Consider the following 25595-nt stretch of genomic DNA (forward strand, 5'->3'; position numbering starts at 1 on the left):
CTCACGCACCGGGCCGGGGCGGGGCGGGGCGGGGCGGGGCGGGGCGGGGCGGGCGGCGGCGGCGCTTTGCGGCACCTCGCGGCCTTTCGCGACGGCGGCGGGGCCCTGAGGCGAGCGGCGATGGCGACGTTCGTGAGCGAGCTGGAGGCGGCCAAGAAGAGCCTGAGCGAGGCGCTGGGCGAGAACGTGAAGCAGTGAGTGCGGCGCCGGGCCCCCCCAGCCCCCCCTGTCCGCCCCTTAACCCCCCGTCGCGCTGTGCCCGCAGGTACTGGGCCAACCTGAAGCTGTGGTTCAAGCAGAAGATCAGCAAGGAGGAGTTCGACCTGGAGGCCCGGCGGCTGCTCACGCAGGACAACGGTGAGGGAAGGCGCCCTCGTCACCCCCGTCACTCGGCCTTCCAGTAACAATTTTACCCCCTCCCGGCCCTGGCCCGCTTGTTTCTCCTTTTTTTTTTTTATATATTTGTGAAGTGAAACCAGAAGCCCCGCTGCCAGACGCCCCCACGGGAGGGAGGGCGGCCGCCCGTCCTCCCCCCGGCTGAGCGCTCCCAGCTGCGCACGGCGCCTGCCTTCGTGCTCTGCGTGCGGTGCCCTGCGGGGCGCCCCGGCGTGTTCCCGCGCCACGCAGCGCTCCGGCCGCTGGGGCGGTGGCAGCAGCTTCTGGGGCAGCGCGGGGGGAGCCCTCAAAAACCGTGAACTGGAAGTTGTGGCTTTGTAGCCGAGCGCGTGGGGAAGGCAAGGCAGTGAGGAGACGGAGAGCTGCCCTGAAACTGCTTCAGGTGGGTGCCTTGGGCACAGATGCATTTCTAACGACCTGTCTGTCTTTACGCAGTCCACTCACACAATGATTTCCTCCTGGCTATTCTCACCCGATGCCAAATCTTGGTTTCTGCACCAGGTGAGTCCCGTGGAGGTTTGTTAGAGGTAATCGGACAGCCAAGCTTTGGCATGTGGGTTTGGTAGCTTTTGGGTTTTGGGCAAGGTGCTTCGGTTTTCTGAGCCTTAATATTTGTGTTTCTTTTGCCACAGAGGCAAAAAGGTAGCCAGGTAGCGATCTGGATTTCAGTAGAGACACTTTTATTAAAAAACAAAACAACCTTAATGTGCTGGCTGATGGCCTGGCTTGCTGTTTGTGGTCAGGTGGTTTGATTTCTCGACTGGGTGTGTGTCAGGCCGTGAGTGCTGCGCTGTCTTTGATCTGCTTTGCTTCCTGTGTCGTCTGAGCTCGGTGGTGCCCGCTCTGTTCCCCTCCCTCTTGGGGTCAGTATCTCAGGGAGCTGGATTTTCCTGGTCCTGAAATCAAGGACAGGTCTGACAGAAAAATGCTTACTGTGAATGCTTATAGCAGTGTCTTAATTGAGCTGTGGTCAATTAATGCAATCTCTGCAGCTGTGCTGTTTAACTTTTTAGCTCTGTAAGCACTTAGAGTGGCTGTTGTCAGGGCAACAAGCTAATTCTTCAGATCTTCAAAAGAGCTCTCTATCTAGAGATCTGATAGGAAGGACAATTGAGCTGCAATTTAAGATGTGAAACTGCTGTGTGGTAAGGGAAGGAGCTTGTAGCAACTGTGGTGAGCTGAGATCTGAGAAGGATAAAAAATACAAAATTCACAGCTTTTTGTCACAGCTGGTCCTCAGCTACACCAGCTAGGCTAATAAAATGCCACTGTCCTCCAACTACCCATGATGGAAAGAAACAAGCCTTGCCTTGTTTCCTCTTGAGTTCTCAGCACCTTTTCCTGAGGCCCAGGCTCATCCCTTCTGGCTGTCTGCACTTGTGGAATTTGTGAGATGTGTCTGAGTCGTGCTGCTCCTTGCTTTGGCCTTAGTGCTTGCAGCGGGGTTGTAAAATAAGGGATGAGAACACGCTTCCCCTGTGCGAATCACCTGAAGTACAGAGTCAAAACTAGGTGGGGACGGGGCAGCGAGAACTGCTGACCCTATTTACGGGTCAGGAACACTTCAGCTTGGTGTGAGGGTGGAGCAGTGCTGGCTCTGGCTGGTGCTTGGTTGGCTTTTCCTGAGCGCTGGGCTGATGTTTGTTCCTTCGTGCACCTCTGTGCCTGACTGAACTCTGTTGCTTTATCTAGTCACGTAGTCCTGTGCAGCTCTTCTGCAGCTGGTCTTTACAGACTTGAAGAGCTCAGACTTGTTACCTGTCTTCTCCAAGCTGTTCAGGAACATGTTACAAGCATCTTGCTGCTTTGTGCTGGGGCTCATCCTCTGCAGGCACCTTCTTTATGCTCGTTATTGCTTCCTACCTTAATATTTTTTAATGTCAAGTCCCTGCAGGGACTTTTCCTCTTGTCCCTGTGGAGTCCACGGACCTGCATAGGTTGGCTTGAAAAACTGACCATGTGTGCTCTTAAAAGCATGTCTCGGCACCCTGCAGGTAACGCTACGTCCCAAGGTAGGACGTAGGGTTTGTTTTGCTCAACTGAGGTCAATGCAGAGTCTTCCAAGAACTTTGGAGCTGAGCTGTGCTGAGACGCCTCAGCCTGGGCGACCGGTAGATGTGTCACACAAGCGTTTTGTTGGCCAGCCTGCTGCGTGTGGTGAGCCGTACCTGCAAACCCAGGGAGGTGCAGCGCAAACAGAACGCTAGATGTTGCACCTAGATTTACTTTTCTCTCCCTAGCTGCCAGTCTGACACCTGATGGTTTTTCTGTCTAAGAATGGAAAGGTGACGGGTTCTTATCTCCAATGCTGTCTCTTGGTACAAGGTGTTTACTTCACGATTTATGGAAACAAGTACTTCTCAAGCAAGTGTACTTTCCACCTTCATGTGGGAGGGACAGGGGAAATAAACATCTTTAAAATGCTATCTTGTGTTTAAAAATATAGATCACATGGCTAGGGTTACAAGCGTATGTGACTGTGGTGTTTGGAATGGGAAACCTTGCAGGAGGTGTTTTGAAGGAGAGAAACAAGTTGAGCCATGCAAACGAGCACACCTGATCCAAGTTTTGCCTTCTCTTATTAGCGGTTCCACCTGGGCTGGGTGAACACTGGGTGACCGTAACCCCTGGTGGGAACGCTTTCCGCTTCCACCTGGTTAGGCTATTGGTTGTGCAAACTTCAAGTCCCACTTCAGCAACCTGCGGATGTTTGGGACTTGGAGTGGGAGCAAGGTTCACGGCTGTTTGGATGTGAAGCATGACCAGTTCCTTTCATTCCTGCTCAGCTCCCCCTGAGGATGCAGCAGGATCCTAAGGCTGACTTGTTGGCCTTTCTAAAAACGGGTGGGGGTGTTTCATCCAGCAGCACCCTTGGGGAAGATACCCTTAAATGCTTGGGTGGCACCCAGCTGTAACAGAGCTGGGAATGTACCTGGAGAGGGAGAGGGAAGTCCCAGAAACACGCTCTCTAAGCCACCAGAAAGCACCTCTAGGTTGGTTTGAGGTCGGCAGTGCCAGCCGAAGTGGTGTGGGAGACTGCTTTGTCTTCGTTTTCTTTTCAGAAGTGCTTTTCTGAATGTCTGTCTTCCCCAAAGAAATTCTGTCGAGGAAACCCAGTTTAAAGCCTTTCCTAACCTCACGTGGACGTGCTCGCTAAGCCTGCCTTGTTTGCTGGGTGAACACAAGCAGTAAGTTAGCAGGGCTCTGGAGTTAATCTCACTCGAACTGTTACCTCATTTCTTTGCTAAACGTTAACCGAGTAAAGCACAGACGGTTGCAAGCACTTGAGTTAGTGATGTAAGGATTTAATTTATTTCATAGCGGTCTTGAGCCAACAAGGATGGGTCAGAGAATTAGACCTCTTGCCAGGGTAGCAGGAGCCTTTCATTATACCAAGGTTGCCCCCAGGCTTTGCTTGAAGGGCTGCCGCTCCTGAGGGATAGGTTCGGCTTGCTCATGTTCCAGAGAGCTGAAAAGGGAGGAGAAGGAAGAAACCGGGAGTGTGAACTGTAACCACGGGGACTTACTTGGCACTTGGCCCAGTCCCTGACCTCTCAAGAAGATTAAAAAAAATAAAATCAAATGAATGGGGGGTGAGAAATGAGGAACACATTTTCTGACTGCTCTTCTCTGTCGTGGCTTTGTCTTTGTCCTTTCTTCCTGTGCTGGTGCAGCACGTCAAGAAAACCTGACATGATCTGCCTCCACTGTCTGGTGCTCTGGGTGCCGAGACGAGGCAGATTGTAGAAAAACATTCTTATCTGTTCCTTATCTTTGAAGGCTTATCAGCAGTTGTTGGCATGGCTTGTTAACATTAATTTTCCTGCTATCGAGATTAAATAAATAAAAAAAAAAATGCTAACACCTCTGAAATTTCATGCCTGAGCCAACCCAGCCTTGTCATTTGTGGCCAGGAAAGCGTATACTGGGTTTCTTAGAATACTGGAGGGAATTTTTGCTGTCTTCATTTAGTGCTAGTTAGGCTTGTTAATATGAAAACCTAGCAAAGGAGACAAAAGAAGATTCTGCCCTAGACATGTATAATGGGGGATAGGTAACGGTATTTCACCTTTTTGTTCTAAGTCTGGCCAGGCTTTTGTTACAGGCTGTGATTCTGTTAAGTTGCATCTTCCAGGCCTACTGTCAGAGACTAAATTCAGTAGCTGTTTAGTTTAAAACTTACTAGTTCTTAAAAAAAAAAAAAAAGGCATTTTAAAAGTTTGGCCTCTGCTGTAACCTATTCATGTGTAATAAATTGTCAGACAAAAGGTTATTTGCTACTTTTGTCTCTCCCTCTGCCCTCCAGTTGCCTAGTTAGCTGAGGACGCTTTGGTATGTGAGGCTGCAAAAGTGCTGTAGGAGGCTCCTGGCAAGGAGGAAGGGCTGCAGGGTGGGGTAACCTCACAAAGTAGAGACATGTTTTTTGTTGAAAGCTTTAAAATGTCTGTCCTTAACACACCCAGCCCTCCCTTCCTACCCAAGAGGTCTGCTCTGCTTATGGATGAGAGGAGTAGGAGGGGAAAAAAATGACTTGTCTCTAAAGAGCAGAACATCTCGTGAGAGCAGAAGCGTTATCTTTGGTCGGTCCTAAAATGTAAGTCCTGAGACTTCTGTGAAAGGCAAGAGAGATCCTTGACAGGCTTGTCCATGGTGTTTTCTCACATCCCCTCGTTAGGATCTCTAGCGCAAAGTTATAGCGATGAACAGTGACACTAGCTTTGATTTCTGGAGAGTGCCTACTTATTGCCCTTCCCTGTACCTGGCTGTTGTGTTTTGGCAGCAGGTTTTGTTGTAGGCTGTTGGTTTTCAGCTCACTAATAGGCTGTAGGGAAACTTTGTAGTAACCTTTTTTAATAGAATATGCCACCTCTATGCATAGGTTGCTTCTAACCTCTCTTTAACGGTTAAAACCGTTCATAAACTTCATCTGATTCCTCTGGTTTAGCCTGATCCTTAAAGCCCTTTGTCAGAAACTTGTGGGGTGATGTGTGTGAAGCGACGCGTGACCAAGGACTTGCCGCTAGCCTCGTTCCCCATAAACAGCCCTGGAGTGTAATTGTGTTTACGAATTCCTCATAACAGCAAATAAAAAAGGTGCTGTTCCTCTGTGCCGAACCCAGGAGAACGCTGGTGACATGAAGCAGAGGCTGCCTGTGTAGCCACAAGGGGGCTGTCCAGACCCGAGGCTGCAGGAGATGCTCCTCGTTCGCTCTCAGCGAGCGCGTAGGCACCTGGCACGGCGCTGTCCTGAGCCGCTGCGTACTGAGGAGCTGTGCATGGGTGCTGTGAACCTGGCGGTGGGAGAGCAGCCGGGCTGTCCTTCCACGAGCTGCCTGATGATCAGGATGTGCTTCAGCTGTCCAACAGCACCCGGGGGCCTTCTGAGCCCAGCTTAGTTAGGCAGGGTGCTGCTCGCTCTGTCTGCAGCTGCTTGCTGGTGCAGGCAGTCCCCAGCTCACCGTTCACGTGGGTGTCACTGGTTCCTGGCCTTTGCAGTTCTTTCACCCTCTCCTTTCCCCTTCAGTGTAAGGCGAACAACCGACCTCAACATCTAACTAGTGTCTGAGGCAAAGCTTGCTGAAGTTGAGAAAAACTGTAAAGGCAAGTGCAGGGGGTCAGGTGGTGACCAGAAGCATCCAGCTTGTGACCAGAGCTGGCAGCGGGGTGCGTGCCCCTCCGGGCCGGCCCGTGCCACCTTCCTGGTGGAGCTAACGGCTTGTTCCTGCAGCGTGGCTTTTCTTGGAGCCTGCGCTCATCTCTCCTTCCACTGTTGGTTTTTGTGGTGTGTGGCCAGGAATTTCTGCTGTAAGTAACAGGTCGTGAGCAAGTCAGGCTGGCAAGGGGCTGATGAAGGAAAGGCTGCCACCAGTATTCTTCCCAACGCACTCCTGACTTTGGGTCGTGGCTGTGGGTTATCTGTTGAGGTGCAGCCAGGGGTGGGGATGTGAGGGATACAGCCCAGAGCTTCAGTGAGTGGGTCTGAAAAGGGGCTGCTGAAGGAAGGGGGGGCTTGCCAAAAGAAACCTCACAAAAATTACTTCCTCTGGCTCGTGGCTGTTGGACTTGAGTTGAGGCTTAGCTGGGGGCCAAATGTTAAGGCTTTTCTGCATGGGCAGCATTACTCTGGCTCTAAAGCAGTGATGCCTGTCAAGATTTTTTTTTCATTTTGTAGAAGGTGCTGGATCTCTGCCGTGGCCAGGTGGCTCTGCAACTAAACCTGGAAAACCCAAAGGAAAGAAAAAGATTTCTTCAGTTCGACAAAAGTTTGATGTAAGTGTCAGTGCTCAAATGGCCTCGGCTGTCTGAAATGCTGTCGGGTGAGCTGCTCTGCACAGTGTGTAGTTTTTGTTACGACTCAGGATGATGGAAGCACGTCGCACGTGATCTGTGCTGCAGGAGCTGGCAGTTAGTAGCTGCTGCCTCTCCTGTGGAAGCCTCTCAGAAAAAAGGGTACAGTGTGACCTGACTTTGTTAGACCTCGGAGAGCACCTAAATGTCAAAGCTGCACAAGCTTGTATTTCAAAAACCAGCAGAGTGACTAGCTCTGTGGTCACTGCACTAACACTTGGCCATGTCTTTCATGTGTGTTCATCTTTCCCCTTTTCTGTAATATCATGTTCACTTCACACATCCGCTAAACTGAAGCAAATGTGACTTCATATTTATTCTAGGGCAGGCTTCCCTGGTTGTCTAATCCCCCTCCACGGGGCTCTTTGCAGTCTGAATGGTTAGGTGATGTTCCTTTGGCAGAATGTTTTTAGAGTGTGTAATCACAAGGAATTTTCAATTCTGAAACAGATGCCGTGTTCTGGTAGGTGACAGACGAACGCACAAGATCTAGTTTGTTTTGCAGCGAAGGCTCTCTGGATCTGGTGCTGTCACATGCCTGTTCCGTGCTGCCAGCTCAGTGTGGAGGGGGTCTTGTGTGAAAGAGGGTCAGGATGGGGCACTTGCTCTCGTGGGTGGGTTTGGTCAGGCGGTTGAAATGGCATTAACATTTTATTTAAAGATAGAGCGTCTGCCTCCGAGCCAGCTTAGTCAAGTGTCTGACCACATATTGATCCAGGTCAGTTCTCTGACAAGGCAGAAAACTAACCAAGCAAAAAACCCCAAATCAACCAAAAAAAAATCCCAGGTTTTTCTTGCTGACTTACTCAGCTGGACTGGCGTTCCTTGTGGTTAGATGAATGCCAGAGCCAGTGCAGAAGACAAGAAAGCTACGTAGGTGAGGTTAGGGGAGAAAGGTGGGCATACAAAACCTCTTACAAGTGTGAGAAGCTTGCTTGGCTGAGCTGAGGTGCACAGCACGCTTCTAGACACTGTACTCAGCACTGTGTGCTTTAGAGACTTGGGCTTCAAAGGGCTGCGAGTCCAGCTGAAGGCTCGTTATATTTAGATGCTGCTAAAATATTTTTGCATTTTTCACAGCTATGACCTGAATCGTGATGGCAGTCCGTGTTATCTCTCTGTTTTAAAACTTCATCGAAGCTTTTCAGTAACAAGCAGAGGAGAGTTTGATAAGCAAGTTGTGGTATAGTGAAAGTCTCGCAGTTTGGTTTGCTTGAACACCCCATGTTTCTGCTGTGTATTTATACAAGTGTTCCTGGAATGTTTGATAGTAAATAGTCTATAAAGTCTAGGTTAACAGGTCTGTGTCTTGCTCGTGGAGTGCCTGAGTCACGTGAACATGGAAGTGCCTCGGTATTTACTGTCATGTCCTTGCTGGGCAGAACAACAGCAATGGGAATGGTCACAAGTTTGTTCCAATTGGCTTCTGGTCTCCCAAACCACATTCCTCTTAGAGTTGCTTACACTTGGAAGGCTTTTTTTTCCAGGCATGCAGCTTTCCTGTAATGAAAGCTTAAGTCTTCCAAATTACTGTGAGGGAAACCTGCTTTCACATCACTAGTGGGTGGATTGGTTTTTCACTTTGAGTTAAATGCCACACTGTCCTTTGAATAAAGCGGGCCCCCTTTCCTCGCCTGAAACCAAGATGTGAGAACTCCACTTTGCTGTATATTCATTGTTTATATGTCAAGCATGCGTTTGTCATGATGCCTCATGGCAGTGTTTATTCCTGAGCCACCAGATCCCTCTCGGAGGGTGGAGAGACAGGAGTTCTGGGAGCACATGATGGATGAGCCAGGGTAGTGTAGTTCCCTTGCATGTCGGGGCTGGGCCAAGCATATGGCTGGGTCCAAAGATCAGTAGCTTCTGTCCCCTTCTTCCCTGTCTGCCTGGGGTCTGAGACTTCACAGGCACCACCACAAGTACTCAGACGCACAAGCACAGCGAGGGAATTGTGCTGGAATGCATATTGGCTGGGAAGAGTACTACTTTCTGGTATGGATTCAAGTTCTGTGATGTTTTGTCCCTAAATAACTGACTCAGTTCTCAAAGATAGCCATAATCCACTCAGACAGTGGCTGCTCAGTAGCACAGCTCTGCTTAGGGTACTGAAAGCGCACGCGGGGACCAGCATACAAAATCCAGGCCTGAAATTTGGCTAAGCTGTTGCATTTAAATTCTTATTCTTGAAAGAAATATAAGAATCACCCAAGCTTAGGATAACTGTTTTTCGTCTTGGTAGGAAACTACAGTTGCTAAACGATAAGGGTGTATTTTTAGCTACTAGCAAAAGGCTTCTGCACAAGAAATGACTAAGTAGCTGAGAACTCCTCAACATAGAAGGAAGTGACTGAAAGATGTGAAAGTCCAGTAAAATCATCACTGGCCTGAGCAGTGTGAAGAGATAAAAGGGACAGTGACCACATTTGAGACTTGCAGGAAAACTAAATGAATGTAGCAGGTGGGAAGTACAGAGCAAACCAGAGTAGGCGACTCTTGGCACAGCTTGTTAGGCTGTAGAATTTCTTGCTGCGGGATGTTGTGGATACCTGAAATATAGGTGGATCAGGGTGCTGTGAAACAAGCTCATGGACTGTTAAATAAAAGGATATCAACACTGGCTTAAATTTCTTCAGTCCCAAATCACTGAGAGTTTGAAGATTGTATTGCGGGTAGGTGGGGATATCACTTTGTCTTCCTGCAATATGTTCTATAGGTGTTTGCTCTCCAGTTGGAGAAGTAATGTTTGGCTAGATGAGCCAAAGGGTCTGACCACATATGTATCTACTTATGCTGTAATATTGTGTTCATCACAGCACCGGTTCCAGCCTCAGAACCCGCTGTCAGGAGCCCAGCAATTTGTAGCAAAAGATCCTCAGGAGGATGACGACTTGAAGCTGTGTTCCCATACCATGATGCTTCCTACACGTGGCCAGCTGGAAGGAAGGATGATCGTAACTGCTTACGAGCATGGGCTAGACAATGTCACAGAGGAGGCAGTGACAGCAGTCGTTTTTGCTGTGGAGGTGAGATGGGGCCGGACAGCAGTGGTGTTCCCCTTCTGCCAGCAGCAAAAGGCTCTGTGTGCAGTATGGGGTGGTGTCCCTCACTGGAGGGAGGAAACCTGCTTCTCCAACTGCCCAGTTGCTTCAGGAGGAGTAAAATCAGAAGTAGAGGGCTTCAGGGTTTGTGCATCAGAAATGTAAAGCCTTGGGTTTGTGCCTGCAGGCGTTAATTACGAAGTACTTGTGTATGAAGAATGCTAGTACACTTGAGTAGCTGGTTTGGTAAATGCTGCTCCTATCGCGTAAAAGCAGTGACAGAATGGCACCATTTTAAAGAGCTGGGTAAAGTTACAGATGCAAGTAATTGGCACGGAAGTAGCAGAATCAGATAGTAGCTGCAGGTGAAGCTTTTGGCCTTCAGTGGTGCATTACCCAACATCTCTTGGTCAGGTCCAAGTGATACTGCTGTTACTTGGAGCTTTGTGTGGATGGTTTCTTCAAGTCATGATCTAGAGGTCAACTTGAGTTTCCCATGTGGGAGTGAGGTCAAATTTGGAAGCAGTTTTCTGCTTGTTTCTTCAGAGAACTGCTGCTCCAGCATCTTCCAGATGTTTCAACATTTTGAAAAAGTGAGTGGCTTTTCACTCTAGTTTTAGAGCTGGTATTTCAGTACAAGCAAATGTTTAACGTGATTTATAAAACCTCTTAACTTGTTGTGAAAGGGATTGGGGCTGGGAATTCCCTAGCATTTAAGAAACCTCCTTGTGACATTTGAAGCTGCACATCACGTTAGTCTGTGAACTGTACTTTAATACATGCAGTACTCTCACGCAGTGCAATGTTCTCTGTGTCCAGCTCTATCGGGTGGTTGAGAGAAATACTGCAGCCTGTCCAGGTTCCAGATCTCATTCCCCTTGTGTCTTTACATTCCTGTGGTCATAGCAGCGCTGCTGCTGTCTTGTCATTTGGTGTTGTGCTTCTTATAGCCATAGCTTGCTAGGATGAACAAACCAGCATGTGTAACCATAACGTTTTTTCATTGTAGAACCATCTTAAGGATATTCTGACATCTGTAATATCCCGGCGGAAAGCCTATCGTCTGAGAGATGGCCACTTCAAATACGCCTTTGGAAGCAATGTTAATCCTCAGCCATATCTGAAGAACAGTGTTGTTGCTTATAACAACTTAATTGAATGGTAAGGAGCTCTCAGCACATGGTTAATTTCAAATGTAATTTAGTGAAGTTACTCTGCTTGGTTTCTCTTACTTAATGGAATCTGTTAATAATGGTGTTCTGCTTTCACGCACAATGAAAGTAGCAGGGCTGTGCTGCTGAACAGGGAGGAAGGATGTGGGGATTTTTCAGCAGCAAAGTTGAGGGCGGTGTTAGGTCTCTCCTCCTTGTCTGTGCCCATCTTACTGGTTTGTCGAGGTGACCCTTTGCCTTCTGAATAATATTCTTATTAATTATTGCTTGTAGTGAGTGATACAGGAGTGAGTTCTCAGGACAATTGCCCCTGGGCAGAAGAGCCCAGCCTGTTGGGGCACCACTGTTGTGCCATAAGAATGAGATGTAGATGAGGACCCGTGTCCAAATGCATAAATGCATTAACGATTCCTTTGCAGGGCTTTCCAGTCACTAGAGCTACGGAGACATCTTGTTTTCCAAAGTGTCAATGTCAAACAGCTTACGCTGTGTCTGGCAGTGTATGTGTACAATAAGTTGTTTGTCTATGGCAAAGATTCTAGCAGTTGACAGGAGGTCGTGGGTGTTTTAAAATTTGGTTATAGCACTATAAATGCAAACTCTGCCTTACAGCTCTGCTCTTTCAGTTTAATGTTTTGGGTGCCATAAGTCTTAGGCTGGGTGGAAACTCTTGGTTGTGAATAACAAAAGCTACCAAATGACAATTAGTTATAAAGCAGGTCTGAAGCATGCTGAGGATCAGTTTCCATTGTTTTTTATTAAACTGGAATTTTAGAGATTTTAATTACAGATGATAGAATTTCATATACACAAAGGCTATATCAACAAGTACAAAAAAACAAACACTGGGCCAAGCTCCTGCTGTGTTACTTCCCGAGCTAGTGCTGTTTCCTTGACTGAAAGGCTTTACTGCCTGCTCTCTGTACAGCCCTCCAACCTCTGTGACACCTTCTGCTGGTCAGAGTCTAGCTCCACAGCCCCCGCCTGACGATGCTGAGCAGCAGGCAGCACTACTACTGGCATGCTCTGGAGACACTTTGCCAGCATCCCTCCCTCCCGTGAACATGTATGACCTTTTTGAGGCGTTACAGGTAAGCTCTTCAACTTACACTGTCCTGTGTACCACCTACCACTCAAATTTAGTTTACATGCACGGAGAGGGATTTGATTTCATCCTCCTACTGTCTGTTTCCTTCTTTCCCTCTTAAATTTACAATTATTTGGCTTCATCTTGCTCCTGCTAGTAGGGAGCAGCTAACAGTCAACTCATGGTCTCAGGCCTGTTCTGCCCCCTTAGATCAGAGAGAGCTGATGAGGAAATCCCTGCCTCTACATAAGGACTCTTCCTCTGCAGCATGACTGCAGCGATCGTATCAGAACTGAGTTAGACTGCGGTTTTGATAGTAGTGCCCTGAATGACTTGTCTGGCGCGTCCCTTTTTCCTCTTCATCTTCTGCCTGGGTGCTTAGAGGAATACTGGGGTCCTGGCACGCAGGCTGCTGCGGTGACCACCCCGACCCTGGGGAGGTGTCTAAGGTAGGCTGGATGCATCTTCCTCTGGAGGTGCCTGACTGTGGGCCTCTCTCTTTTGCAGTTCAGGCTAATTAGAATGTCTAAAGCTAGCTGTGAGAAATTCCACCCCCCCTCTGTCCCTCCTTGATATCTGCTGTTGTGAAAAGGCCTGGAGATTTTTATCTCGAGGCTGTGGAGGCAGAGTGTTCATTATAAGAGCTGTAGTCAAGCATTTGTGCTGTGTTTGGTCAGACAAAATGTTTTTTGTATGGTTTTGGAGCAAAATAATGATTTCCTTACAAAGTGGTGTGACAGGCAGTAGTTCTGTGCTGGCTGGTGTGCCAGTGCTGGCACCTTAGAGCTCTCCTTGTGTGACAGCCTGTGTTCCTGCCCTGCAGGGCTGGCTCTCTGCTCATCCTGTAGCAGACACAGGTTCTCCATGGGGAAATGAGCATGAAAGCATGAAACGTATTTTTGAACTTACCTCTAGGTACACAAAGAAGTTATTCCTGCACACACTGTCTATGCCCTAAACATTGAGAGAATTGTCATGAAACTCTGGCATCCAAACCATGAGGAGCTGCAGCAGGATAAAATCCATCGTCAGCGCCTGGCAGCAAAGGAAGGCCTTCTGCTCTGCTAGAGCCACAGAGCCAAGTGCAGGTGGCTCCAGTGCTGCTCCTTGGATTGACACTGGGATGCTTCTTACAAACCTGTGTCGGCATTTCGAGGAAGATGCAAGTTATGAGTCAGCTTTTCCTATGGAAATATTACGGAGTTGTGGTACGCTTTCTCTGCTTCCCAAGAGTCGTGTGCCATGGAGTGCTTGCAGCAATCCCACTGAATTGGAAAGGAGGAACAACAGACTTGTTTGCAAAGACTGTTCTTTTAATAAAGAAAAATAAATGTGAAGGTGAAAAGAGTTGGTTTTAAAGAAGGTGCGTGTGTGTTATTTGGGAGCATGACATACCTGTCTCCTCACCTTCCCTTCTGAGCTCTGTCTCCAGGAGCCTAGTCCAACTTATGTTGCAGCTGGTGGGATCCTTTCCATTCAAGTGGAAACAGGGCGGGCTGTTGGGAACTGAAGGTGAGAATAGTGTAAGGTGACATTATCTCTCTTATATTGGGGAACATCGGATTAGAAACTGCAAAAACAGGGCGAAAAGGGAAAGGGCTTCTCTAGTCTCTCTTAGAACTGTTCTGCATCACAAAACACGAAAGGTGCATGCTGCTTGTTTTGGGGATCTCACCAGTTACCAAATACGCAGTAAAACCAAGGTTGTGAGTAATGCTTTTCCTGTCAGTCTAGTCCTTGTCCCATCCCTGTCCTGGAGTAGTGGTGTCAGATGTTCTAGGAGTTGTCTGGACCTGGACCTATGACAAGGGGTGTTCTCTGTCAGGACAGCTAATGATTTAGCCATCCCAGCAAGGGATGATCATCCTGAGGTGGGACAGTAATTTCACTCTTAGTTTTGCTGGGGAGCTGGTCAGATCAGCATGTAGAAGAGGAAATTCACCTGCGGTGTTTCAGGTGCATCACCATCTTCCTAAGTCAGCTGGGTGCTCATCAGATGCTGAAAGGAACAGGCTTATTAAGACATGTTAAGCATTTTCACATTACGAGTTAATTTGTTACCTGTCAACCACAGCTATACAGGTACCTTGGATGACTTGGTTCTTTGTCCCTGTAGTGCCATTCAGACAGTGGAATTGAAGCCGCTTCCTCTGGAAGATTATGAAAGGAAGCTTGTGATTCCACTCCGTTCTTACTTTCCTCTGGGAAGTATTTGGATGGGAGAGCTGTGATCTTTCCCTTTTCCTATGCAGTTTTTCTTTACTGCAACCCTGAGAACTGGGGAGTGTGCCTGCCCCTGATGTTTCTTCTCAGATATCTTGTTATAATTTTCTTTCATGACCCATGTGACTTTTTGTTGGGCCGGGGTTGCCATGAGGAGCTATGCAGCTGTCACTGCATTGTTTCGAGGGATGTGCTGTGGAGCTAGGCACAGCCTTTTGCTATGCCTATACAGATATCAGTGGCTCCCATCATGAGAAGACCACTTGAGGACTATGGAAGCTGGGAAAGGCAACAGCAAAGAACTACAGCAGGGCCTGGCAGGATGAGAGCAGCTGTATACTTAGGTCACTTTTCTTGAGGTATGGCCGTGTGGACTTAAGCAAAAGGGTAATGGGAGGGTGGAGAATGAAGGCTTCCTTTGGTCCCCTGCTCCCAACTGCTGTTTTTTATTTAAGGGCTCACTCTGAACTGCTATATATGCTCATCTTAAAAGTTGACCCCAGTGGCTTTTACATGACAGTTCTTGAAAGCAACATTGAACCTAAATAACTGTATATGGCGAGATCAGCAAGTCACCCAAAGTATGGATTCCGAGGTGTGGGAGGGGGATTTCCCAGATAATTGTTATGTTTCTGGTGTAAAATGAAAGCGTTAAGTTTGTTTGCTAGAAACTTTGGGGCAGCTCTGAGGATTTCAGATGTGAAGGAAGCATGCAGCCTCTGACAGTATCACAAGTGAGTTCTGAAACACAACACTAGGTATGGCACAAGTGGTGTTGCTCTCTTCTGTTTGTATGTGCTAGGAGGAAAGCTCTGCAGACGGAGCCTCTTGTTCTGAAGAGCTGAGACATCAATTCCACACTGAAGAAAGTGGGTTAACCAGGACACCTACTGCACAGCAGAGGCTTGAGTAAGGAAATCCTGTCAGCCCCATTTCACAGGTGGGAAGGCTGAGAGGCACATGTTCTCAATGCACTTTCCCATAAAATGTGAGGCCCTTTGAGAAGTGGTGCTTCATAGACTTCTGGGGCAATATAGCTGGAAGGGCCAGCTGGGGGTTGTTTTTGTTCACCTGCTGCTGAAAGAAGGGCTAACCTCAAAATTAGAGCAGATTCTGATCCCATCTCCAGACGCGCACAAAAGCGTGTTACTTCTGTTCCATGGTGTTGGAACATGCAATGGCTGTGCTCATGGTGAAGGTTCTCATTGCATCTCATCAGAATGTCACATTGTTCCTGTGCCTATTGCCTTCCAGCTCTTCATGTGCTCTCCTTGTAGCTAGCTCCCTGTCAGAGCACTGCAGGTGGCAGTGCAATCTCCCTTCTGCCTTCTCTCCAGGCTGAACAAACCTGTCACTCTCAGCTTCTCCTAAGCTCTGTGCTCTAGCCCAGACCAGCTTGATAGCCTCCACTGAATGTGCTCTAATATTGGAAAACTACAGCCTGCATTTATAATCCAGTAGGAACTGTGTAATGTACTGGAAGTTGCCACTCAAGAACTCCTAGTGGATTTTCACATTTGCAGTAGAAAGCTCTCAGATGCTACATGAAGAGGGGAAGGAGCTGGGGCTGGTAGAGCTTGAGAGGTTCACCTGGCTCCATTCATGTTATGAGCTTTGGGTAAGGATGGCCATCTGATCTTAGGTTGTGGCCTATGCCCCTGGGAGAACAGAATGCAGAAAGAAAATCTTTCTTTTCCAGACAGTTCAGGCTGCCAGACCTGCCTGAAGTCTGACCTTGGGTCTGCTTGGTGCTGAGGAGGAACCTGGAAACGTGAACATGTCCCTCTGCAACACCCTAAATAGTTAAACCGTGTTGCTCCTGAGATGTGCAACCAGGGAAGATGTTTCTCATTGTTGGTTCAGAGCAGAAACATGAAGCATGACATTTGCTATCAAACATATACCATGTTGCCTTTCGCTTGGCTTAGCCTCTCACAGCACAGCCTTTCCTCTCTTCTCATGCAGCTGAGGACTCTTCAGTTGTTGTGCAAGCTTTGGCTCAGAGAATCCCCTGGCTGTAAAAAGCTAGGCTTGGGCCTGATGCAAAGAGGAACTCCTCCGTTTGAGGGACAGAAACTCTGCCAGCAGTGCCTAAAAATGCAGATCCTGGTTTCTCAGTAGAGAAAACTTTAATGGCTTCCTACCACCTTCCTTGTGCTTGGGCATGCTTGGGAGACTTCTGGCAAAGGGAAAAAGGAGGAAATGAGACTGCTTGCATTTCTAAGAAACTGTACTGTGAATGCCCAGAGCCCCAAAATGGGGTTGCAGAAATGCTCTGCTGTCCAGCCAAACCAGTCACAAGAAAGGAGACCTCGTTTTATGCTCTGGGTGTGGAAGGAAGTGTGTGACCTATTGCTGCAGATGGACGTCTTCAAAGAAGAAAGCCTCCGTAGAAGAGGGACCCTCTTTCCAGTTCTGAGAAAGCAGCTGCAGAGAGGGGTGGTGGTGCCTGTTCCCTGTCAGGGACTTGGGAGTGGTGATGGATGTGTCTTAAAATGATGTGCAGAAGGATGATGAAGCTCTCTTCCCAGCAAGAGGCACGGTGCCTGCTGCTAGAAGATGCCTTCAGCAGCATGATTTCAACTGGTTCCTGGAGGGAAATCACTTCTGAGAGTCAAAGGGTTTGTTGTGGCGTTGCCCTTCTTCGCCAGTGTGGTTGCTGGTGTGGTTTGGTTGGCAGGAGGAGAATTCATCAGCCTGCCTCAGTTTCTGCAGCAAAAACCTTCAGGTGTAGCTGTGGCTGTAGCCTAAAAGTGTGTTCTGTCCTCCTTCCCCTGGTGTTGGAGGTACGCAGGTAGAAAGACACATTAAATATGATACAGAAACATGGAGTAGTTTGGATTGGAAGGGACCTTAAAGACCATTCAGTTCTAAGCCCCCTGCAGTGGGTGGGACACCTCCCACTAGCCCAGGTTGCCCAAAGCCCCATCCAGCCTGGTCTTGAACACCTCCAGGGATGGGGCACCTACAACTTCCCTGGGCAGCCTGTTCCAGTGCCTCACCACCCTCACAGATATAAGGAAGAAGTTCTTTACTAATCTAAATCTGCCATCTTTTAATTTAAAACCAGTATTCCTTGTATTTGCTACATGCCCTGACAAAGAGTCTCCCTCCAGCTTCCCTGCAGGCCCACCTTTGGGTACTAGAAGGCCACTGTAAGCTCTCCTCGGAGCCTTCTCTTCTCCAGGTTAAAGTTCAACCTTTGATTGTGGTCAGTCAAATTGTTTGATTATGGTCAAAGGTCCCAATCAGGTGCTTGAGTTCCCCCCCTTTTTTTTTTTTTAATACTCATGAAAGGCTGAGGCAGCATTGAGTTATAAGTGGATCGGAAATACATGTAAGAATAATTTTTTCACTGAGAAATGCCTCATCCAAGTGAAGTTCTCTTTTTACAGAATTTTAGATTCATTTCTTGCCAGGAAATGAGTTTTGTCTCTAGATAGCATCTGGCTGTTGGGGTTTTCATGCTCACAGGTTATCCTGAGCCTGAGGATGCTCATGTGAAGTCTTGGAGGCTTGGATTTGTTCTGCCTGGGGGCTGCTTCAGTAAAAGGGTCGTGTGTTTGAGTGGTATGAGCTGCTCCTGGGTCTCATTGGCGCCTTGACCTTCTTGCAATAGCAGGGGGATATAGCATGCAGCATGAAATGGAAACCATCGCTGTGGTGTCTGCCCTGTGCCCAGCCCTTACCCTTGCTGGGGCTGGAGCAGGGCTGAAAGCTGGCCAGGAGGATGCTCGATGGCTCGCGCCGCTCCCTCTCTGCGGTGCCACTTGGCACCAGCCGAAATCATCACTGAAGGTGGCAAGTATCAGTTTAATAGCTGCCTTGATGGTATGTGCTGTAATGGCTGGTTATCATTAAAAAAAAAAAAAAAAAAGTATTGTTTCCATTTGAATTTCTGAAACCAGTTTCCCGTTGGTGGGTTTTGCTATGTCTTTGTTAAATTTAAATGCGCCCGGAATCAGATAGCTGTTTCTGTGCAATGACACGCCACTTCTGAAACTCCACTTTGATAAGAAGAAAGAGAAGGAGCTGGGGCTGCTTTCATCTCTCAGGAAGGGCTGCTGGTCTTGCCATGGAGCAACCTGTAGCCTCGTTCAGCCCTCCGGCACGCAGCAGCAAAGTCCTGGGGCTGTGGCCCCTTCCCTAATCCTTCCATATTCCTCCAGCCCTTGCTGTTGTGAGCCTGCCTGAGCAGTCTTCCCCAGCACGTTTCAGAACTGTCATCCTGCTACAGGTGATGGTAGAAAAGCCTGGTTTAGGGCTTCCTGTTTGCCTGCTGGACTGCAGCAGTACAATTTGGGGAGCAGTCCCCTAAACATATTGATTTATAGCTCAGGAGCGGGTGCTCCAGCCAGGGTTTGGCAGAGACATCCCTGGGTGTTGTTCTGTAAGAGTTTGGCCCAAAGCCCTCCTGTGAACTACAGACTTGCTTCTCAGATATTTTTGTTATTAAACTATATGAAATGCTGATGATAGCGGATACTCTTGTGCTGCTCTAGGGAAAAGCAAAATTTCAGACATTTTCCACTGAAACTTTCATTTCTCACTAAAATGCTATTTTCCCATCAGAAAGAAATCACAAGGCAGATCAGCCTGCTTTGTTTTTACCTCAGCTCTCACCTTCTCCAAAATATTCATCAGAAGACTGCTCCAAGTTTGGTTTTGTGTTTTGTTATTGGTTGTTCTCTTAAAACTGTAGGACATGAAGCCGAGTAATGCTCACCTCCATCCTCATCCAGTCGTAACACGAGGGGTTAGGTTTTTGGCTTTAGGGGGCTATCTCCTGTGATGGAGATGGCTCTGTGTGACTCCCTCCAGACTGAGCTGGACTCCTTGGCTTTCCATGGGGCTTGTGAGCACACAGGGAGGATGGCTGCCTTGCATGGCCGCTGCAGGCAGTAGACACTGCAAAGCCTGGTAGCACTCATCCTGCCAGCACTGTCCCAGTACAGCTCCCTTCGCTGCCCTACGTGTAAAAGGTGAGGAGGTGCCGCTCGCTGCTTGTCCCCACGCCCCCACACACGGCTGAGCCGTGTGTCCCGGGGCTGTTCATGCACTGGCTGTGTTATCCCTCCACTTCCGCTTTCTCAGTTTCACTCCCGCCTGCTGCGAAAGCCAGCGCCGCTGACGCATTCAAACAGAGCTTGCACTGTACCCGAGTGTAGGCATCCTGTTTCCAAAACAGCTGGTGCGGCCCTGCTGTCTTCAGCGTCCATCTTCCCAAAGAAAAATGGTGGTGTGCTTGAGAAGCAGGGCAGAAAGGGAGTGAACACGTTCTTTCCTTTTTTTTTAAAAAAAAAAGTATTGCAAAAGCGTCAGTCTGGGAAATAGAGAGGAAGGAATGGTGGAACGTGCTCCCGAAGACCCAAGACGATTTGGGGCACTGCTGGCATCGCCTCGCAGTGCAGCCGTGTGCAGCTGGCTGTGTGCAGGGAGCAGCATGTGGCTGTGCTGCAGTTCTTGTGGTTTCCTGACTGTGCCAGCAGGAGGGGGACGGCCGGGCAGCTGGGGCTTCAACCCCCGGTTTGGCACTCTTGCCTTTTCTTGGAGCTGCCCAGGAAAACACAGCGTGCAGGGCTTGATTTATGTTTTGCCAGCTGAGCTTTCAGGCCTAAACCTAAATAACAGTGTGGCAGGCGCTGGGGTGGGACGAGGCAGTGTGGTGGAAGTTGCTGCACGCCCCACGGGCAGGCAGCGCGCAGTGGGTTCAGGCTGGGCACAAGGAGGATGTGCCCGTGCACCCTGTGCCCAGCTGCACCCCCTGGCCTCGCATGTTCCCTGCGGTTTCCTGGGCTCCGGCCCCCCTTTCCCCACTTGGCCAGTGACGGGTGCGATTTGCATTATTTGAGTCTTTGGGACGCCCACGGGTGGAAAAAACAAAGGAGGCAAAGACAAACACCCGTGTGCATGCACGCCTGCATGTACACACAGCCCTGCTCCCCCTTCCAGCCGCTGCCACTCACCGGCTGCTGCTGACGAACGCTTACGCCAGGTGTTGCCGCGCTGAAGGCGCTGCGTTTCGCAGGCTGTTGCTCAGCCTGGGGTCGCCCTACGGTAGGGTTGGCGTTATGGCTCACCCAGCCTGGTGTTCCCAGCTCCTGAGGGCTTGGTGTGCACGTGGTGGATGCGTTTGTAGCTTTGGGATTGAAGAGGCCAAGATGCCTGTGTCCCAGACCTGCACTGTCCTGCTCTGCTGTGGTGCTCCAGGGATGAGCTGGCCCCTGAAAACATGCTTGCCTTAAAACTCAGCCTCAGCAGCAAAAATCTAAATAAATAAAACAAACAAAGCTGAGACTGATTAACACAGAGCAGCAACATCCAGCTGGAGGCTGGCGCTCACATCCCCGAATACCAGTAAGCAGCCTATGGGGCCAGCTTGTGCCTAACGGCAATGCAGGGACCCCCAAGGGATGAGCCTCCCCCCCCCCCCACACACACACACTCTGGGGGGGCCAGCAGGGTCAGCTCTGTCTTTCTCACGCCGAGAGACTTAATGACATCCCTGGCACTGTCCCCGAGCCTTCCCTGATCCTCATGTGCTGCAATCCCACAGCCGAGGAGCCCCTTGCCTGCTGGCTGCTTTGTCACCCTGTCTGCCGCCAGGTCCTGCAGAAGGTGGCCTTTTTTTTTTTTTTTGGTCGACACAGGGGCTGCGGGGTGGCATGGAGCACGCAGCACAAAAGGTTGTGCCCCATCCTGCAGCAATACCCCGAAGGCTTAAGCCGAGCAGCCTCCCCAGTGCCACAACAGGCACAGTTGTCCTCCTGGCCCCAAAGCTGGCTCCTGGCAAGGGGGCGATGGGTGCACAGGGCCGTGTCCCTTGGGTGCCACGCTGCTGCTGGCTCAGTCGGCTGTGGTGTGGACGGGGAGGGAGCAGGGCTGAGCCCGCAGCCACCCGGACGGCCACAGCCACGTTCACCGGTGAGAAGCATGAGCAGAGCCGTCCTCCCGGTGCGAACGGGAGCCCCAGGCACCCCGGGCACCATAACCTCACGTGCAACATCAAAGCGCCTGAGGTAGCGCGCGATGCAAATGAGCAATACCTCAGAGCTGGTGCTTAACCACAGCCGTGCTTCTGCATGTGCTGTGGGAATAATCTGACGTTTCCCCTTTCTGAAGCTCCTCACATGAGCCCGGAGGCACCCGTGGCTTCTCCCGCAGTGCCCTGCGGGGCTGGATTCAGGCTCAGCCACGGCTTTGCTCTGCAGGGCCACAAGCTCTCCCCGTGCCACCGCCGTATCTGCCGGTTATTGGCTCACCCAGCACTGCGTGCGTGGCCTTTATGGTCCTGAGCCATGGCTGGGGCAGCGCCTGCGCCCAGGCGTGCTGCGCTGGGGAGCACAGGCAAGGAGCATGGCTCCCATGGGTAAAGGGGAGCCCAAAAATGTGTTTGCTGGCATTGTGGCAAGGGTGTGCTCCTGGTATCCCAACACCTCTGCCCCTTTCATGCTCGGGAACTAAATGGATCTGGCTTTTGCTACTACTAAAAGGAGTATTTAAAAAAAAAAAAAAGAGGCGTAGGCCTACTAGTTCCTGCAGCCACCGGAGATTGCTCACTCACTGCCTGCTCTCATTTTTTATTCTTCGTGTTGTTTTTGTGATACTAAACTTAGAGGAAAGCTCCAAGATTATTAGTCATGGATTCTTCCTTCCATCCGTTCTTAGAACAAATTATCCAGTCCCTCTGGAAATGGGGTCACAGCCTCACACGTCCCTCTCTGTGGGGCTGATGCCAGTGCCAGGCTCACCCCATGGCTGGGTGCTGAGGGCACCACAAGCCCATCTTCCCTGCCCATGTCAGAGGCAAGAGGAGCTGTAGCTGCTTTTAAAGCCGACCCTGGGGAAGTTAAGCAGCACCAGGGATTTCCTTCAGAGCACGGAGGCATGTCTGAGGCATGTCTGGGCACACGTGCTCCCTCGGGGCAGGGTAACAACAAGGTGCTTGCAGTGCTGGGGCAGGTGCATGCTGTTCCCCAGCTCATCTAAAGCCTGGAGAGATTCAGTGTCAGCGCGTGGCTGGGAAGGGTCAGGGCAGCAGGAGGACTGGCTGTGGCCAGGCTAAATGCCTCTGGGGGGGGGGGGGGCATATATGGAGCTGGGGGGGGGGGGGGGGGCAGGGCACAGAGGTGGGTTTCCAAAAGCTGGCTTTTGCTGCAAAGCTGCAAGCTGGGGCTCAGCCTGTCCTCCAGAGCAACCAGTGCTGCCCTTGCCCATCACTGCTGCCGGCTGTTCAGTGCTTTGCTGCTGCATTGATCCCAAAAAGCCCAGGGAAGGGCACCACAGCACCCCTGGGCGTCGCTGCCAAGTCCCAGGAAGACATGGCGAGCCCAGCCCGAGCAGAGCAAACACAGAGGGAGGGAGCAGCACGCAGCAACGCTCCCGGCAGCTTAACAGGACAGTGGGGGAAAGGCCGCGAAGCACAGCCTCGGCGTGACCGCGGGGAAGCAGCCATCAGGATCCCGCTGCTCCATTACGTCCATCTCCACCCAGCCCCATGCGATGCTGGAGTATAGCAGGGAGCGGGACCAGCATCCCCTCCCAGTCACACTCGGCTTACTGGGCCAACACCGTCCCTGTGCAGACAACTGGGAGCCACGGCGCCGTGCTGCAGGAGGTCCCACATTCCCACAGTCCCCGCTCACTGCTCCAGCCCTCGCAGAAATCCCCCAGGGCCTCGGCGGCTCCGTGGTGGCAGCGTGGGGCCGGGGAGGCAGCAGCCGGGGTGCGCTGGGGCTGCTGCCGTGGCGCACTCTGTCGGGGGAATTCCTCAGCAGTTTAGCCACATCTTTGCGCTGTCCCTATCTGCGGTTTTTCTGCTCGCTTCAGAAGTGAGTTTCCTATTTAAAGCACCTCAATCTCAAGCCCGATTCCCTCCAGAGCTCACCAGCCAGAAGCCCTCTGCTCCTTGAGCTCGGAGGCTGCTGTGTGTTCTGCTCCTCGGCGGCCCCCGGCTTGGAGCTCACCCAGGGGTCTCACCCGGCACAAGGGTGCTGATTTTTCCCTTGTTATGGACTGGGCCAGGAAATTATGTGTCCATGAAAAAAAAAAAAAAAAAAAAAAAAAAAGAGAGGACAGGGTGGTCTGGGTAATTAAGATCTTGATCTTTGCGTGCATCTCCCTGGAGGTTTTTTTTTTCAGAGCGCTTGCTCGGTGAGTCAGAGCACTGTGGAGCAGCGACCTGAAGCCATAGTGCCTGGCCAGCCCAGCCGAGGTCGTGCTCAGCCCACAGCCATCTGCACAGTGTGGGAAATGCTCCTCCAAATGCTCCTCCACAGGCTCACCGAGCCTTGGGGCAGACATCAGATGGATAACGGGGCGGTTTCCTTTCCCATGCTCGCAGCCCATAAGGATCCCAAGTGCAGAGCTGATGGCAGGGATGGGCCTGGGGGATGCTGGGCTGCAGCAGGACGCCAAGGGCAGCTCAGAGCTGCTCTTTGGGGCTGGACCTCCCCCATGCTGGCACAGCTCCAGGCACTGCAGAGAAGGGGATGGTGGTGACAGCAGCTCGAGCCTGTGTCCCCATCTCACACCCCAAGAGCAACGCCTGCTCCAAAGCCCATGCTGTGCACTGCAGCTGACGTGTTTGCAGGTGACTTCCATTAAAAAAAAAAGAAAAAAAAATCACAGAAAGATTAATGGACCATTTTCCTGACTCCTCAAAACAGCTGCAAAGACAAGCTGTATTTTGTGGTGGGGATCTTGGCAAAGAAGCAAAGAAAAGTGACCCATGTGCAAGCCTGACAAGAGGCAGTATTTCAACACAGTGGTGCAGGGCAGCCTGCAGCCCCTCACTGCTGGTAAGGCCCTCACGACATGTAAATAGGCGGAACGGGAACACGGCGCTGCTTTCAGGAACACGGGACATGTGCTGGAATCGGCAGCTACTCCAGCTGCACTCGGAGCACTTTTGCTGACCTCCTGAAGATGCTGAGCACCCTAGGTGGGTGCATGACAGGACCGTTGCCGTTCCTCTGCTGCCACGCCGCGAGTTCATTTCCTGTAGCTCATCCTCCCCTGGACAGCTTGCATGCAGTAAATGAGAGCACGAGTCCCAGAGGAAGTCAGGATCCAGTAACTCTGAGGAATTCGTGTTGCAGGAACCCACAGGGAACCTGAGCTGTTTGAACTCATTTGCCTCAGCAGTCGGTGCCAGCTGGGCCACGGGACTCGGTGCTGAGTGGCAGCACATGGAAGTGCCCGAGCGCAGCGCCGCAGCTGCACGATGAGCTGGCTCCCGGACAGCACCTTCCTCCAGCAGTTTCTGCACATCTGCAAGTCTTAAAGCCAACTTAAAAACTTCATTCCTTCACTCACGGCCAGATCACACCTCTGCAGCGAGGCAGCCACCAGAGGTGAGCTGCGGGTGGGCTCCCCGCGTGTGGCCGTCCGGGTGGCTGCGGGCTCAGCCCTGCTCCCTCCCCGTCCACACCACAGCCGACTGAGCCAGCAGCAGCGTGGCACCCAAGGGACACGGCCCTGCGCACCCATCGCCCCCTTGCCAGGGGCTGGATTTGGGCTGGGAAAAGCCGCGGGCGGGCAGCCTGCGTGCTCGCCCAGCCCTCCTTCAGCCAGGGCTTCCCAAATGCAGGTTGTGTTTTGTGGCAGTTAGCAGCAAAATTCACTTCAAATGATCTGCTGCTGGATTAAATGGTAACCAGAGGCTTGCCAAGAGGTATTTTGAGACCAGAAGGCATCAACTTGAAAAGAAGTACAAGAGAGGCATGGAAGTGAGCAGCGGTGGGGAGGGAAGGGGGCAGGGGCTCCAGGTGGATGGACGGACACAGCTCGCCAGGCTCGCTCCCGCAGCTTCCTCTGCCACAGCTGCCCAGCCGCAGGACTGTGCTCTGCCTTTGGGGCCTCACCAGGGCACTGTGGCAAATTCCTCCCTGCTTCCACTCAGCATGGCAGAGCTGCTCTGCAGGGAAACCAGCCTGTTTTGTCCCCTAGGGCTCCCGGCAGACCCAGCACAGAAACAGAGGGACCGGCATCCCCCACAAATACAACCACCACCCCAACATAATAAGCAGCCTGTTTTACCCCGTGTTTAACTACATCCATACTGAGTTATTAAAAGCCTACAGAGGCTCTGCATGGGGCGAAGAAGTGCCAGCAGCCCAGCACCAACCACCCCTGCTGGATGGCAGGGACCAGCCAGCATCTGCTGGGGTGCCGGCCACTCGGGCAGCCCCCAGCCCCTGTTCCAGCAGGGCAGGCCCCTCCGTCTCCCCGCCGGAGGCTGGAGCAGCCCCTCTGCCTCCGCTTTCCCCACCTGAGGGCTGCCGTCCTGGGGCCAGGGCTCTCTCTGGCTGCCAGGGGAGTTTTTGC

The 25595-nt window shown here is 50.9% G+C and overlaps 2 protein-coding genes and 1 long non-coding RNA gene across 5 annotated transcripts in view; 2 read left to right on the top strand and 1 right to left on the bottom strand.

Annotated features, from left to right (window-relative positions):
• The first annotated feature begins 37 nt into the window (after nt 1-37).
• TADA1 (transcriptional adaptor 1) lies at nt 38-13391 on the top strand. The gene is made up of 8 exons (XM_083847715.1): nt 38-194; nt 266-357; nt 832-897; nt 6569-6666; nt 9561-9770; nt 10795-10946; nt 11886-12048; nt 12960-13391. Exons 1-8 carry the CDS (start codon nt 121-123, stop codon nt 13110-13112), a joined length of 1008 nt encoding a protein of 335 aa, XP_083703841.1. The 5' UTR covers nt 38-120; the 3' UTR covers nt 13113-13391.
• Nucleotides 904-3974, top strand: LOC310903805. The gene is made up of 2 exons (XR_014587824.1): nt 904-1908; nt 3459-3974. It is a non-coding gene; the product is annotated as an uncharacterized lncRNA (long non-coding RNA).
• A 7-nt stretch (nt 13392-13398) lies between the features above and the next one.
• LOC310903799 (uncharacterized protein) overlaps nt 13399-25595 on the bottom strand; it is a gene marked incomplete at its 3' end in the record, with an annotated part of 144054 nt that continues 131857 nt past the window's right edge. For all 3 annotated transcript variants that reach the window (XM_083847738.1, XM_083847737.1, XM_083847739.1), the window contains exon 5: nt 13399-13550. In XM_083847738.1, the coding sequence (XP_083703864.1) occupies nt 13399-13550 (152 nt within the window). The remainder of the gene's footprint in view (nt 13551-25595) is intronic.

The sequence above is a fragment of the Anser anser genome (genome assembly GCF_964211835.1).
Source record: "Anser anser genome assembly, chromosome: 8".
In the NCBI taxonomy this organism is placed as follows: domain Eukaryota; kingdom Metazoa; phylum Chordata; class Aves; order Anseriformes; family Anatidae; genus Anser; species Anser anser.